The sequence below is a fragment of the Populus nigra genome, chromosome 6, assembly GCF_951802175.1.
Source record: "Populus nigra chromosome 6, ddPopNigr1.1, whole genome shotgun sequence".
NCBI lineage: Eukaryota > Viridiplantae > Streptophyta > Magnoliopsida > Malpighiales > Salicaceae > Populus > Populus nigra.
In genome coordinates, this window is record NC_084857.1 from 8,734,970 (window position 1) to 8,751,146 (window position 16,177).

Here is a 16,177-nt window from a genome sequence, read left to right on the forward strand (position 1 = left end):
CCTTATTTATTGCAAGTATTAATTCTAACCATCTTTGCATTAAAACAAATAAATAACTTGACTTTTACAAACAGTCTTATACTTGTATTAGTTTTTTTTTTCATTTTATATGACACAGTGAGAAAATTAAATGATATTAATAATCACGACAAAAACTTCTATCATGAAAAATATCATATACCAAAATAAAACAAAATATATTCTTCCATAATAAATTAAATATGGTGATATTAGTACAGTGAACAAAAGTAGTTGTCCTCTATTAACGATAACACCAACCAAAACCCGCCATGCCAACTGTCCCTTCAATAAACGCACCCCCAGCTCACCATTATTTCTGTACAACTACCGCATTAACTCTCCATCTGTCTTTATTTATTATCAAAACCTAATCATCCATCCCTCACTGCTCTCTCCCTCCTAAACCTCACTAAGCTAATCCAACAATGGCAACTTACAATCTCGCTTTAATCCTCGGAAACCCCTTAAACGACGCCGAATTCCTCCTTGCAAAGCAAACCCCACCTCCAAAATTCGGAATTGAAGAGTATGATTCATTCGTTGACTCTGATCTCTGGGACTTACCCTCAAAGAAGCTGGACCTTGTAGAAGGAGAATTGGAGCCTGGTAGTCTTGTTATCGAAGGCATAGAGAGGACCAGTCTGCTCAAATTTGATTTTGATTCGGCTATTAACAAGGTGATTTGCAAGTTTAATTTTGTGTTTTTAAATTGTGGGTTTGTGTTGTTTTACCGGTTAAATCGGGTTTCAATTTTTTTGTGTGGCTTTTGTAGGTTTTGGAGCAAGTGGGGTTTAAGGCAAATGATGGAGGAGAGTGGAGATTTTTGAAGCATCTAGAGGAAGCTGAGTTTGGCCCAGGATTGCCAGTTCATACGGTGTACATTTCGGGAAAATTGTTGAACCGGAATCAGAATTTGCCAGGTTTGTTTTTAGCCGTGTTAATTTTGTTGACTGGTAATAAAAAACTATGTTGTTATTGATAAAATGGATTCGGGTTCTGTATATAGGATTCTTTTTTGGATTGGTTCCGCTTAGGATTTTTTTTTTTTTTATATTCACAACTTAAGTTTCTATGAGTTTTACACTGAAGCCAAGTTAGCTTTTGTGATGATGCTGTTGCTAAAGAATTGGGGTTTAAAGTTTGCTAAACAGAGAATTTGGTGGAACTTTAATTGATGGACTTAGGTTCGTTTGGGAACGCGGCTGCAGCTGCGGTTGCGTTCCTAAAAAATTTGAAATTTTTTTTTTTACTAAAATTTAATATAGTTTGTACGTTTTGGATTGTTTTGATGTACTGATGTCAAAAATAATTTTTAAAAAATAAAAAAACATCGTTGACATGTATTTTGGCATGAAAAGTTATTTGAAAAGCACCCGCAACCACACTGCCAAACACGCTCTTAGATATTTACCTCATAAGTTATATGGACTTTATCATGTTTTTAGTTATTACTAGTTTAATGGCCCCGCTATTGCTGCTGCTTGGATTAAAATTTTGAATGTAGAAAAATAATATCTAAATTGTTGAAAATTTTTATGCATTGTCGTTAAACTTGTTATAACAATTCAAACATGAAAAATCTTAACTTGACTTCTTATTTAGTTTAATTTTAAATGAAATTATGTGAGAATTGTCCCGACGTAACTTTATTGACTAAATAGAATCAAAGAAAAAAATTAAAGAAAATAAAGAAATAGACCAGTTTCACTCTAATCAACCTGCAAAAACTGCAATCTGTTTTATGAACTCTACCGAGTTGATTTGATTTTTTTAATTATATAAAAATTAATTTACAATCAACACAAACACAACACTAAATGATAAAATTAAATAAAAATTAAATATTAAAATATAAGATTAAAATAAAATACAATAAAAAAGGAGCAAAATAAATAAATAAACGACCAATTAAAAAAAAGTTATAGGCATGTTGCTAAAGGAAAAAAAAAAGAAGGCTAAGAACCTGTATGAAATTAAAAAAAAAAGAAGAGATAAATAAAAGAGGTGCAATAACAACCCCCAGGCTTGTTACAACAAAGCCTGCGTGGGCTTGAGGGAGGCCTGCGGGCCCTGGGGCATTATTTTTTTCCGCCCCCTCTTCTTGAAAAAGGAATTCCATAGTCAATCTATTGCCGCATTAAACATATCATCCGGCTTAACCAAAGATCAAAGAAATATATCAAATTGTTTCATTGTTTATATGAACAATTAAATCGACTGCACGCTATTTAGTTGTTTTGTTAATGTTAACTAGGCTATGGTGAGTTGCTCAAAACGAATTTAAATCGCTTGTAATAACATGCAGGGCTGTGTAAGTGGATGTCTATCCAGAGTTGTTTAAGCTGGCTTGTGGATGTAAAACCAAGTAGTGATCGCGTGGGACCCTTGGTAGTTCTTGGTCTTATTAATGATTCCGTGCATTCTTCAGAGAAAGTGAACACTGCCTTGGATTATCAGGTTTGCTAGATGCACTTCTGGCAGCAAACGTATTATGAAGCTTAGTGCATGTGAAAATAATCTTTCCATGTGGGGAATGACAGTTGTGGAAATGAAAACCTACTTGACTTGGATGCTTGCTATTTTAATCAGTAATTCTCTTAATGTTCAAGCAGTTATTATGCTTACATGCTTCACCTTAATGATAACAAAAAGAAAAAAAGAAAACTGTTAAAATATTTTTGTAGAACAGAATAGTGTTCTAGAAAATGTAACACGGAAATGCATACCAGTATTCAATCGACAATTTTGTCACAAGAGGTTTATTTATAATGTTCCTTTCAATTTTTTTTGTTTGGGATGTGCCCTATTCTGATTACTGCATTTGTACTTGAAGTTCAACTACTGATTCTGTATCTGATTTTTACATTTCTGAGATTTATATAAGATATCGGTATCTGTCCCCTTAACTAAAATGAAGACTTGTATTTCTTGTTATTAAATATAACTCCCCCCCTTTTGGTGACACTTATTCACATTTTCAGGAATATCCACCTGGTGTTATAATTGTGCCTATGAGAAGTAGAACAGCCAAGCCTTTCCACACAACAAACTTGGTTGTATTTGCGCCTGAGAGTGTAAAAAATAAATGCGAGGATTACAATTTTGTAGCACACGGAGATGCATTGATAGTGGACCCAGGATGCCGTGCTAATTTTCACAAGGAGGTATGTCATTTTGTTACTTTGTGAGCCACGTTTTGCTCCAAAATCATTATAGAAGTAACTCTTTGTGAAATTGGGCATGCAATGTGTCTTAATGCTATCTTCACGCAATGCAGACTGCATTTTCTTGACACATTGGCAACAACAGCAATTGTATTTAGGATGACAAGCTCATATTGGAAACAGGTTGTAAGATGAAAACAATTATTTGTCCTAGATCATACTCTCAAGATCTCCAAAATTCTCCCTCGGGCCAATTATCTTTGTGCATGATTCATCTTGTTGCAATGCCGTAATATTTCTTGTTACACAATAAAGCACACAAACTGTTCTTTTAGTTAGCTTATAAAAGACAGTTCCCAAGTATCAACTCCAATGCTGTTAAATAATATTCATTTTTGAATTCTTTGCACAACTTTGTTGAAAGCCATAGCTGTCACACAGGACATCTAACCCTCTAGTCCAATCAAATTCACTCTAGTGCCCTGAAAGAAAAGAAGAAGAATAAAATGAAGAAGGTACATACAGAACTGAATTGAACTTGATAACCTTTTACAAGTGCATACCTTGATTTGGTTGTGTCAGGGATAGACTATAGTCATTTTTTTTTTCCTTAGGCTGGAGTCTATGATGTCAGTCAAATTGCAGACACCGGCTTAAATATTTAATTCTTTTATGGCAATTCTTCTAATTAAAAATTTGATCACTCTACCATTTGCTTGATCAGCTCTTGAAAGTTGTTGCTCCTCTGTCGAAAAAGTTGGTCGTCTTTGTTACCCATCACCACAGAGATCATGTAGATGGTAAGATATGCAAAAGCATTTGAACTTACTTTGGCATCATGAGACCAGACTAGAGTATTTCCGTTCCGTGCATACCATGATCCTTATGACTTCTCTAACTTTTCCAAATGGCTGAGACAACAATAGCATACTGAATTGTGTTTTTTGCTTGAACTTTTTAAATATCAAGTTATGTGCCTCTCTCATTTTAGATGCTTGTGCCACACTTAATTACACAGTTTAGACATTGGTTCTGATTTGCTGTCTAATGGTTTCTTTCAGGTCTTTCTGTCATCCAAAAATGCAACCCTAATGCCACTTTATTAGCACACAAGAACTCAATGCACCGCATTGGGAAAGGTTCCAATTACTTTGGCATAGTGATGATATCATTTTGTTATGGAGTGTTTAAAAAACAGCGTTTGTTAAAAAATCTCTTTTCTTAATGCCATAATCACCAACTTTAAGCGCAGTGATTCATGAAATAACTTTTTTCAGGTTAATGAGCTTTGTTTTCAATCTCGTTAACTTCATTGAAGCTTAGCAGATATCTTATATTTTGCAGGTGACTGGTCTCTTAATCACATCTCAGTTTCTGGAGGTGAAGACATTTGCATCGGTGGTCAGAGATTGAATATTATTTTTGCTCCGGTAATTCTTTCTGCATGATTGTTTGTTTTGGAATTTATAGTTACAAGATGAAAACCTAGTTTCACTGAAATTTGTAATGCCTGTAATTTGTGTACTTCATATTCCGTACATGTTTGTGAAACTGGTTAGTTATTCACCCACCCCCATAAAGAAGGCCTACTTTTTAGTTGTTAGCTGAAATATAGGGTTGTCTTCAATCAGGGACATACAGATGGGCACTTGGCACTGCTTCATGTTGATACTCACTCGTTGATAGTAGGTGATCATTGTGTGGGGTAAGATTCTTAGAAGACTGCAATTATCATTGACAACAGATTCTTGACAGAACTACATTATCATATTGAGGGCAGTCTCAACCATGTGATTTATAAATTAGGAAATGATGCTATGATGGAAGAGTGAAAGGCTAATCGTTTCAATATCATGAAATAATATGTTCATATAAAAAGGAAATCACAATTAGTTGGAGCCAAAAGAAACTTGCCTTTGACATTTGTATATTTATGCATTGCATTTTTGTGTAATTTCAAAGAAAATGAAGGCTATGGATAAAGTTTATATAATCATGTTGTCTGTATTTTCACCTCCACATTATTAAGTGTTTGCACATGTTTGTGTGTGAAAGCGTTGATGGTGATCATCTTGCAGTTATGTGATAGCCAAAAAGTTGTGTCAAATTTACTGGAGAGCTGTAATTGAGACTTGAATGGATTTCAACCTGTCAAATGGAGTTTTTTCCCTCTTTCAAGTTGCCCCATACAGTACTCTAAAATCTTCAGATGAACAATGCACTCAGTTTCAGTTGCATATAAACACCAAGGAGCCCCCTACTTGTTTACCTACCTTTTCCCCTCCCATTTTTCTGCAAGTGTGTGTGCTCACCCACACAGAAAAGCCTCGCATCAATTTAGTTTTTATTCTCATTCTTTCATATTGTTCTCTAGGATCCGCATTCCTAATGCATCTATGGGTTTGTTGCAGTCAAGGAAGTGCCCTCTTGGACATTACTTCTGGTGGAAATATGACTGTAAGTAGATAAAGAAGCTAAAGTGAATACATTATTAATCTTGAGCTTTAATGCATGCACTACCAGCAGCTGTTAAATTTGCTTGTGCCATCAAACCTATTCTGTTGTTGGTATCGGTATGTATTAATATATTCTTTTGTATTACGGTGGTGTTGGACTAAAGAATATGTGATATAGAATAGCATTTGAAAACCGAGGGTTTTCTGCAATCAATAGGTAGACTAATATTTGAGAAGATTAGGGATATGTATTTGGAGGGATTAAGGTTGAAAATAGCTCATCTAGTGCAGGAGTGGGGCTGGAATAGAGCTGAACCTTTGAGTTTCTCTGAGCCTTCTACGAGCCCTGTGGAGAATAGAAACTGTTGTCGGTCATTTCTTTTTAAACTCTTGGTATTCTGTCCATGGATATGCTATCAGTCAAACTGTAATAGAAAAATGGAATATAAAATAAAAAAATGTTCAAATAAATTACTGCTGTCCGAGTTTTTATTTTCCTTGGATTAATTTAAACATCTTACTGTAGAGGTTTATTGTCTATGCAGGATTACTTCCAATCGACTTACAAATTTATTGAGCTTGCCCCACATGTTTTGATCCCAATGCATGGAAGAGTTAATTTGTGGCCAAAGCGCATGCTTTGTGGATATCTAAAGTATAAAACAAATCACTTTTCTTTCTTTAGCCACAACTCTGTATCATTGTTCTTTTGGTTGAACTGTTAAGGAAGCAGGACCTTGAAGAATTATTTTTACAGTTTCAGATTAGGATTTTTCTTTCAAGTTCAGACGGTCGAACACTCTTTTCTTTTTTCTATACAGTAGGAAGATCTCAGGCTGGACTATTTTGAGCCAAGAAATAAATACTATTACCTAGTTTGGACTTGAATTTCATATAGGTGCGCATGCTGTTCAATTGTGGTTCACCAAGCTGTATAACTATAAATCGACCAATGGTCATATTTTTTAGTCAACTCGATGTTCTAGCTCACTGAACAATAATGTTTAGGAGAGTTGCACGATACTGATTTGCACTTGATTTTTTCCTTCTCATGCAGGAATCGTAGAAGTAGAGAATTATCGATCTTGGAAGCAATAGAAAATGGAGCAAAGACATTAATTGACATAGTTGCCAATATATATTCAGAGGTTGATCGCAGTCTTTGGTTTCCTGCTTCATCAAATGTTAGGCTTCACGTGGAGCATTTGGCTCAACAAAATAAGTTACCAAAGGTAATTTCTGCCATGTTTGTGTTACAAATTTATTTTCCTTCCAACAGTAAATATAAACATCTGTATAGTATGGTTCTAGTTTCTCTGTGTATTCATTCATAGGCAAACACCAAATAGTTCCTATGCATTCTGTCACTCATCGACAGTAATAAACCAGGGGGGGTAATACTCATAAAGGGCTTGAAGAATTTTTTTTTTTTTTTTAAAATACTGGTTCAGTTACACTAAAAGGCTTCTTATGGATGGTAGGGGGTAATAGCCGTGTACGTACACAGCTTGTGTTTTGAACAGAATATAACCTATGGTAGCAAGATGAATGCATATTGGAAAAATGGAAGGAGGGGTTGGATTGACCTTGACTACAGCTATTATTCACATATTCAAGGAGGAGGCAGGGAATTTTTTTTTTTTTACCAGGGGCTGGGCCCCTGCCAGCCACTCTCTCTGCCTCCGTCCCTGCTTGTAGCAGCAATCGCCTATTGTATATATATATATATATATTCATGGGGACAAACGGTTGAACAGTGTGTCTTCGAATTTTCATGCCCATCAGATTGTGTTTTTTCTTTTTCTTTTTTGCCTTGAGCTTCTGATAATCCACATCACACTGGGCACACCTTCTTACCTGCTGACCTTTAGTTTCATACTCCTACACACGCGCATGTGCTGAATGGCTCGGTTTTGGTGCGTGTGTGCGTGAGGAGACTAATTTATGGAACTGTAGCAATTCCTTGTGTCTTGGACAAATTGGAAACCAGGTCTAAGTCTAAATTTCAGTTGGTAAAAAATAATCTATTATAGCCTAAAATATTGTTTTACAATAAACCTAGACCCAGACCTAGACTTGACTCGAAACCTAAACCGAGCCATTCAGCACATGCACGTGTGTAGGTTTTAAACCTTAAGCACTCTTTGTTTAGGACCTTGTCTCCTTCAAAAGCTAGAGTGTTTTTTTTAAGTTAATTAACTTCTCAACTTTTTATTTTATAAACATCAATCAAGTTTTGTTGTGAGGTGTTAAGTCATTCAACTAAATGGACCATGTACTGTGAAGTTTTTCCATCTTGTTTTACAATCTGATAAATGAAAGATCGCTTGCAACATAAATTGGATAATTTGTCGCGGGACTGATCAGAGAATACTGCCTTTAGGAATTTTCGATTCAGAAGTTCCAAAGGACTTGCGGGGTGCATTTTATATCCAGATGGATTTGGGCATATCTTGCTGCTGAATTTCTGTCCCGGTCCAAGAACCTACATATACCCAAAATACTAATCGGTGGAGCAGTGGTCAGCTTCGCCGTGTTATACTCGTTAAAGTACAAGCTCAGCTGAAAGTAAGAGAGGTAAGGGTGTACAATTTGCGGCTTTCTGGAAAATGGTTGACGCATTATGGCTTTCATATGGTGATTATTCATCGTGTATTTGAGGCTTCATGGAAAATGTTAAAAATGCACCGGCAGCTAAACCTTCCAAAGAAGGGCAGCATTTTATGATACAAGGTGCTTCCACAAAGCCAATCATTGATATTACTATGGATAGCTGCGATGTATAATTTCTCTGCGACTGAAATAGTTGCCTTCTCAAAGCTTTAATCATGTAGGTGAACCAGTCTCGGTATGGAAAATTTTATGGTGCTGAACCTATACTATAACCAATTATATTATCAGATATGATTTTTCCTCTCTCTTATATGCTATAGATATTCAATAAATATATAGTTTGAGTATTATAAGATTTCTCATATGAGTATATCCTAAACAATAAGAATTTCGTCATCCATGGATAACATGCATCCAAAACTGTTACTCAGCTGATGAAATGAGTGGCACTGTCAAACCCCATTGGAGGGAAAATCTGCATCCAGAACTGACCAAATTTCCTTTCTTATTTAAACAACAAGAAGCAACAACAAAACTTTTGTTCTAAAGGCACAAACCGTAAGAAATCGAAAGTCTTGTATCATATAGATATATAGATTTTAAAGTTATTTGCACTACAAAAGACACAAGTACTAAAAAAAAAGAAGAAGAAGAGAGAAGAAGAAGAAAGAAGGGATGGGGTATAAAACGAGAAGAAGGTTGTTATCAGTAGAAAATCATCGAAGACACGACTGTGTTAGTCAGATATAATTCTCCAAGGGAAGGAGAATATGAAATTTTAAATGCTAATTCAAACCATTGTTGCATAATGTCAATACAATTAAAAAAAATAGCATTATGATTTTTACAAAGGCTCTTATATTTGTATTAATTAGCTATTTTTCTTTTATTCTTGTGAACATATATATATATATATATATATATATATATATATATATATATCATGACAAAGAATTCTATCAAGAAAAATGTAATCTGACCAAACTTTATGTTCTTCTGTAGTAAATTGAATATAGAGATTTTAAATAACGAATTACAATGGATAGAAAGGGGGATGTCCTTTATTAACGGTAATACCGACCAAACCCACCACCACAACTGTCTTTCAATAAACTCAACTACCACTTCACCGTTATATCTGTACAACTACTACATTAACCCTCCATCTGTCTTTATCTACACCTAATTCTTCCCTCACTGATCTCACCATCTTCAACCTCTCTAAAAAAGTCGAAGTGAAAATGGCTACTTATAACCTAGCTTTAATCCTAAAAAACCCCTCACACGAAGCAGAATTTCTCCTTGTAAAGCAAAACCCGCCTCCAAAATTCGGCATCGAAGAGTATGATACATTTGTTGACTCCGATCTCTGGGACTTACCCTCAACAAAGCTGGACCTTGAAGAAGGAGAATTGGAGTCTGGTAGTATTGTTATAGAAGGCTTGGAGAGGACCGATTTGGGAAAATTCGATGTTGAATCGGCTATTAGCAAGGTAATCCTATGAGTTGATTTTGTATTTTAAATTGTGTGTTTGTTTTGTATTATTGATTAATGAACTGGGCTTTCTTGGTTTTTTTTTCTTAAGGTTTTGGAGCAAGTGGGGTTTAAGGTAAATGATGGAGGAGAGTGGAGATTTTTGAAGCTTGTAGAGGAAGCTGAGTTTGGCCCAGGATTGCCAGTTCATAGAGTGTACATTGTAGGGAAATTGTTACCTGGGAATCAAAACTTACCAGGTTTAATTTTATCTATGTTAATTATGTATCACACACACACGCGCACACAATTTAGTTAGCTCTGCTGACGTTGATGCTGGTAGAGAATTGAGGTTTGAAGATTGTTACAGTAGAATTTGTTGAAACTCACATTGATGGACCTAGAAATGTTTGGTGTTTGGAGATACATAGTTGTCTAAGAGAAATTTCAATTTGGTTCTGTTTTAGTTATTAGTACTACCATTGTATCTTTGGCGAGGCTGGCAAAACTAATTTGGAATGAATGGAATTACAAATGCAGAGCTCTGTAAGTGGATGTCTATCCAAAGTTGTTTGAGCTTGCTCGTGGATGTGAAAAAAAGTAGTGATCGTGTGGGACCTTTGGTAGTTCTTGGTCTTATAAATGATTCGGCACAATCTTCAGAGAAAGTGAATACTGCCTTGCATTATCAGGTTTGCTGGATGCATTTCTGTAAGAAACATATTTTGGAATTCTAGTTTTTTATTCTTTAAACTGGTTCTCAATTGCCTGTTAAACGATTCTCTTACTATGGAAAATGACAGTTGTGGAAATCAGAACCTACTTGACTTGGACACTCGCTATTTTTATCAGCATTTCTCTCCATGTTTAAGTGGTTATTATGCTTTTATGCTCCACCTAAACAATAGCAAAAAAGAAGACTTGTTAAAATAGTTTTGTAGACAGAGCAGTGTTCTAGAAATTGTAACAAGGAAATTCATTCTACTTTTAATCGTGACAATTTGTTACAAGAGGCTTATTTATAATGTTTCTTTCAAATATTTGATTTTGAATGTGCCCTATTCTGATAACTGCATTTGCATTTGATGTTCAGCTACTGGTTCTTATCCAATTTTTGGATTTCTAATTTTTATCAAAACCCTAAAACAAATTGGTGTGAAATCTTGTATTTCCGTTATTTAATATAACACCCCCCCCCCCCCCCCCCCAACACACACACGCACACACTGTCTGTTGTTTTATTTAGATGACATTTATTCTCATTTTCAGGAATATCCACCTGGTGTTATAATCGTGCCTATGAAAAGTAGAACAGCCAAGCCTTTCCATACAACAAACTTGGTTATGTTTGCACCTGAGAGTGTAAAAAATGAAAGTGAAGATTACAATTTTGTAGCTCATGGAGATGCATTGATAGTGGACCCAGGATGCCGAGCTGATTTTCATGAGGAGGTATGTCAATTTGCTACTGGCTCTGAAGCATGCATTGTACATATGATTTCTTTCTGAGCCACATTTTGCTCAAAAATCCTAACAGAAGTAAACTCTTTGTGAAATTGGGCATGCAATATATCTTCAATGCATTCTTCCCACTATGCAGCCTACATTTTCTTGACTTGACTGGCAGCTGCAGCAATTGTATTGGATGAAAAGCTAATAAGTGGAAGCAGGTCGTAATTTTACTGAAATAAAAAATTCATTAGAACCTAAATGGAAGGGAAAACACATTGTCCAAGATCATACACCCAAGGTCTCTATAATTCTCTCTGTTGGGCTATTGATCCAAGTACGTGATGCATCTTGTTTGGATGCCATAATATTTGCTGTCATACAATATATCACACAAACTGTTCTTTTAGTTTAGCATATAGAAGACATCTCCCTAGTATCAACTCCGATGCTGTTAAATGATATTCCACCTCTTAATTCTTTGCAGAACTTTGTTGAAAACCATAGTTTTCACACACAGCATCTAACCTCTAGTTGAGTCAAATTTACTCTAGTGACCCGAAAACAAAAATAAAAAATGAACTAAGAAAGATCATATGGATCTGAATTTAACTTGATAACCATTTGCCAGCGCCTACCATGATGTGGTTATTGTATGGGGAAGACCTTGGTCATTTTATTTTATTTCATTTTTTATTTTTTGTTGTGGCTGGTGTTAATGATGTCAATCAAATTGCAAACAGTGGCTTAAATATTTTATTCTTGTAAGCTGTGCAATTCTTCGAATTAAAAAGTTGATTGGTGTTTTATTTTGCTTGATCAGCTCTTGAAAATTGTTGCTGCTCTGTCTAAAAAGTTGGTCGTCTTTGTTACCCATCACCACGGAGATCATGTTGATGGTAAGATATGTAAAAATGCTGTAACATAGGATCATAACTTACACTTCGCCTGAACTCTTAAATATCACCTTTTCTACTTTGGTTCTGATTTGCTGTCTCGTGGTTTGTTTCAGGCCTTTCTGTGATCCAAAAATGCAATCCTACTGCAACTTTATTAGCACATGAGAACACAATGTGCCGCATTAGGAAAGGTTATAATTACTACGACATTGTGATAAATATATGACATCTGTAAAAAAATGTTCTTTTTCTTTGTATCATAAGCACCAATTTTAAATAGTAATATAATGTCCATGAATCAACTGCTCCTGGATTAATAAACATTATTTTCAATCTCATTCATTTCATGGAAGTTTAGTAGACACCATATATTTTGCAGATGACTGGTCGCTTGGTCACATCTCAGTTTCTGGAGGAGAAGACATTTGCATTGGTGGTCAGAGATTGAATATCATTTTTTCTCCGGTAATTCTTTCTATGTGATTTGTTTGGAATTTGTAGTTGTGAGATGATAAACCAAGTTTCATCAAAATTTGTGTTCTTCATATTTCGTGCATGTTGGTAGAACTGGCTACTTGTTCGCCTAACCCATGAAAGAAGGCCTACTTTTTAATTATTAGCTGAAATATAGAGTTTTCTTCAAACAGGGACATACAGATGGGCATTTGGCACTGCTTCATGTCGAATCTCACTCGTTGATTGTAGGTGATCATTGTGTGGGGTAAGATTCTTAGAAGACTGTACTTATTCATTAAAAATAGATTCTTGATGGGACCGCATTATCATCTTGAGGGCAGTCTTAACCATGTGATTTATAAATAAGGGAATGATGCTATGATGGAATTGCGAAGGGCTTATCATTCCATGATTTCAAATCATATGTCAATAAAAAAAGGAAATCATTATTAGGGGGAGCCAAAAAGAAACTGCCCTTGACATTTGTATATTTATGCATTGCATTTTTGTGTAATTGGAAAGAAAATGAAGGCTATGGATAAATTTTATATAATCATGTTGTCTGTATTTTCTCCTCTACATTAGTGACTGTTTGCACATGTTTGCGAGTGAAGACATGGAATGTGATCATTGGTTCATATGATGAATAAAAAAGAACTCCCAGTCAGGATAGCCAAACAGTCGTTTCAAATTTACTATGAAGCTGTAATTGAGACTTGAAAGGATTTCAATCTTTTAAATGGGAATTTTTTTCCCTCCTTCAAGTTCCCCCAATGTGGTATTCTAATTTTTTTTTTTCGTGATGAACAAAGCACTCAGTTCCAGTATTCAGTTGCATATAAACTCTCTGGAGCAAATCCCCCGCCCCCTGCACACCCAGGTGCAACAGCCGCACATAAGCTGTTCTTGAACAGGCTCGCCTACGCCCCCTCAAAATTTTCAAAAATTCATCATGCTCCCAGTAATTTTGCATATTTTTCATATTGATCCTTGTGATATTCTAATTTGGCCCCTCTGAATTTTTTCCTTTAAAGTCGTATTATATTTAACTTAGCCTCCCAACAATTTTACTCACCTTCTGCCATTGCACATACCCGCACAGAAGAACCTAGCATTTATGTAGTTTTTGTTCTAATTATTTCATATTGCTCTCTAGGATCTGCGTTCCTAATGTATTTGTGGGTTTGTTGCAGCCAAGGAAGTGCCCTCCTGGACATTGCTTCTGGTGGAAATATGGCCGTAAGTAGATAATAAGCCACAATGATACTACTACATTATTAATCCCGTGCTTCAATATATGCACTGCTAACAGGAGTTAAATTTGCTTGTTCCATCAATCTAATCCTGTTGTTTGTTTCATTGTTGTATTGATATGTTCTTTTGTATTACAATGGTGTTTGACTAAAGAATATGTGATGTAGAATAGCCTTTGAATTTGAAAATTAATGGTTGTTCTGAAATGGATACGGGGGGACTAGTACTTGAGAAGATCAGAGATTTGTTTTCCAGAGAGATTTAACTGATCCAGGGAAAGAGTGGGGCTGGAACAGAATTTACAGAAACCTTAGAGTCCCACTAAGGCCTTCTAATAGAAAGTTTGGTTAGTTGATATTTTTAGATTTTGTGGTATGCAGTTCCTGAGGTTGCTAAATCAGTCAAACTGTAATGGAAAAATGGAATGTAATATAATAAAAATGTTCAAATAACTTGCCTCTGTCCAAGTTTTTATATACATAGAATCTATAATTTAAACATCTTAGTGAAGAGTTTTGTTGTTTATGCAGGATTACTTCAGATCGACTTACAAATTTATTGAGCTTGCCCCACATGTCTTGATCCCAATGCATGGAAGAGTTAATTTGTGGCCAAAGCACATGCTTTGTGGATATCTAAAGTATGAATAAATCATTTTCCTTACTTTAGCCGCCACACTGTATTATTGTTGTGCTTTTTGTTAAACTTTTTATATGGGATTTGGCTATTGCTGGACGATAGAGACTTATCTTTACGAGTTCAAATTAGGAATTTTTCTTTTCTCTGTACATTAGTAAGATCTCAGGATGGACTATTTTGAGCTAGGAAACAATACTTTTATCTAGTTTAGAATTGCAATTTCATGTAAGGTGCACACGCTGTTCAATTATGGTTCACCAAGCTGTATGAATTGACCAATAGTCTTACTAGTTACCCAACTCAATATTGTAGCTCGCTAAACAATAATGATTATGAAGAGTTGCATAATACTAAATTGCATTCTTTTTTCTTTTATTCTACAGGAACCGTAGAAATAGAGAATTATCCATCTTGGAAGCTATAGAAAATGGAGCTAAGACATTATTCGACATAGTTGCCGATGTATATTCGGGGGTTGATCGCAGTCTTTGGTATCATGCTGCATCAAATGTGAGACTTCATGTGGATCATTTGAATCAACAAAATAAGTTGCCGAAGGTAATTTCTTCCACCTTTATGTTACAATTTTTTCCCCTTTCAATGCATGTATGAATGGTTGTACAGGATGGTTCTAGTTTCTCTGTGTATTCATTCAAAGGCCAATAGTCCCTATGCTTTCTTTTCATACTCATAAAGGACTTAGGCAAATTTAAAATAAAAAAAGAAGTTAACGATTCTCAGTTACACTAAAAGGCTTATTATGGACTGTAGGGGATAATAGACATACGGAACTTGTAACAGATGTTTTCTTGAATACATGATTACCTCAGTGTATTTTTTGCCCTGAGCTTCTGATAATCCACATGAAACTGGCTGTATCTACTCACCTGCTCAAGTTATTTACCTTTTTTGTGTGTGAGATTCATACTGTTATGGAATTTTAGCAATTCCTTGTGTCTTGGAAAATTTGGAAACGGCAATGCTGTATAGGATAACAATTAGAAATTAGTGAAATTTTCTAAATTCCATCTATTCCTCGGAGAGTGTGCAGGCCTTCTCTGTAGACACTTTCAATTGCAGTTTGATTGCATTTGCTGAGAAGGTGGGTAAAATTGAGCCCAAGTGAGGAGAGCTGCTGTGTCTGGCACATTCGCCCACTACATCTCTTAGGTCGGACCCCTTCCCTTGAAATTCTCCATAGTCATTCAACTATGTGGACCTTATACTATGAAATATCACTCTTGTAATCTGAGAAATAAAAGATTGCTTGCAATGTAGATGCATACTTCGTCGCTACCATGTCGCTACTTGTGATGAATGATGTTGAAGTGTTGCCATGTCGTATGAAATGAAACTAGTACTCTTGATCTTGAACCCCCCACAGTGAGATAATCTTCCACTGAATAGAATGGCACAATTATTGAACCAACTCTCTCAGATTAATATGTTTTGATGATTATGAAACATCTTGCTATTTTGTATCCGAGTTAATTGTGTTGAGCTGTTGTGCTAGGGTTTGGACCTAAATGGTGTTTTTGGACGCGTCAAACTATGATCACTTAATCTCAACAGTGCCGGTTTGAGGAGCTCTCTCTTCCCCGATAATAATTTATTTACTTTCATTTAGAAATTCATCAATGTATTCAGTTAGAGATTCTACATGTTGATATTGTATGAATAAAATTCCTTCAGAGAACATGGAAACACAGGTATATAGAAGAAATTTATATCGTTTTCTTTATCCAGAAGCAT

At 35.4% G+C, this 16,177-nt stretch overlaps 2 protein-coding genes across 8 annotated transcripts; both read left to right on the forward strand.

Moving 5' to 3' along the window:
• The first annotated feature begins 296 nt into the window (after positions 1-296).
• Positions 297-8,559, forward strand: LOC133697794 (uncharacterized). Of its 6 annotated transcripts, none has more exons than XM_062120570.1 (12): positions 297-698; positions 794-941; positions 2,327-2,478; positions 3,003-3,185; positions 3,910-3,985; positions 4,247-4,324; positions 4,530-4,615; positions 4,817-4,890; positions 5,597-5,642; positions 6,187-6,296; positions 6,463-6,539; positions 6,699-6,872. In XM_062120570.1, exons 1-11 carry the CDS (start codon positions 447-449, stop codon positions 6,515-6,517), a joined length of 1,260 nt encoding a protein of 419 aa, XP_061976554.1. In that variant the 5' UTR covers positions 297-446; the 3' UTR covers positions 6,518-6,539; positions 6,699-6,872. The 6 variants fall into 6 exon arrangements, 4 of the variants coding, with proteins under 4 accessions (XP_061976554.1, XP_061976555.1, XP_061976556.1 ...); XM_062120569.1 differs by lacking the exon at positions 6,463-6,539 and adding an exon at positions 8,025-8,559 and having other exon boundaries at positions 307-698; positions 6,699-6,873; XR_009842930.1 differs by lacking the exon at positions 6,463-6,539 and having other exon boundaries at positions 299-698; positions 5,560-5,642; positions 6,699-6,730.
• A 797-nt stretch (positions 8,560-9,356) lies between these two features.
• LOC133695997 (uncharacterized) lies at positions 9,357-16,166 on the forward strand. Of its 2 annotated transcripts, XM_062117991.1 has the most exons (13): positions 9,357-9,747; positions 9,841-9,988; positions 10,269-10,420; positions 10,998-11,180; positions 12,001-12,076; positions 12,190-12,267; positions 12,456-12,541; positions 12,724-12,797; positions 13,726-13,771; positions 14,317-14,426; positions 14,809-14,983; positions 15,477-15,595; positions 15,939-16,166. In XM_062117991.1, exons 1-12 carry the CDS (start codon positions 9,496-9,498, stop codon positions 15,549-15,551), a joined length of 1,455 nt encoding a protein of 484 aa, XP_061973975.1. In that variant the 5' UTR covers positions 9,357-9,495; the 3' UTR covers positions 15,552-15,595; positions 15,939-16,166. The 2 variants fall into 2 exon arrangements, with proteins under 2 accessions (XP_061973975.1, XP_061973976.1); XM_062117992.1 differs by lacking the exon at positions 15,477-15,595.
• Positions 16,167-16,177: the final 11 nt, after the last annotated feature.

Excerpts from the sequence above, each read along its gene's own strand:
- LOC133697794 (XM_062120569.1), top strand. The coding sequence starts at position 447 with ATGGCAACTTACAATCTCGCTTTAATCCTCGGAAACCCCTTAAACGAC. Across the intron at positions 3,986-4,246 it reads CCACAGAGATCATGTAGATG|GTCTTTCTGTCATCCAAAAA; the intron begins GTAAGATATGCA and ends GGTTTCTTTCAG. Across the intron at positions 5,643-6,186 it reads CTTCTGGTGGAAATATGACT|GATTACTTCCAATCGACTTA; the intron begins GTAAGTAGATAA and ends TTGTCTATGCAG.
- LOC133695997 (XM_062117991.1), top strand. The coding sequence starts at position 9,496 with ATGGCTACTTATAACCTAGCTTTAATCCTAAAAAACCCCTCACACGAA. Across the intron at positions 9,989-10,268 it reads TGGGAATCAAAACTTACCAG|AGCTCTGTAAGTGGATGTCT; the intron begins GTTTAATTTTAT and ends TTACAAATGCAG. Across the intron at positions 11,181-12,000 it reads GAGCTGATTTTCATGAGGAG|CTCTTGAAAATTGTTGCTGC; the intron begins GTATGTCAATTT and ends TTGCTTGATCAG.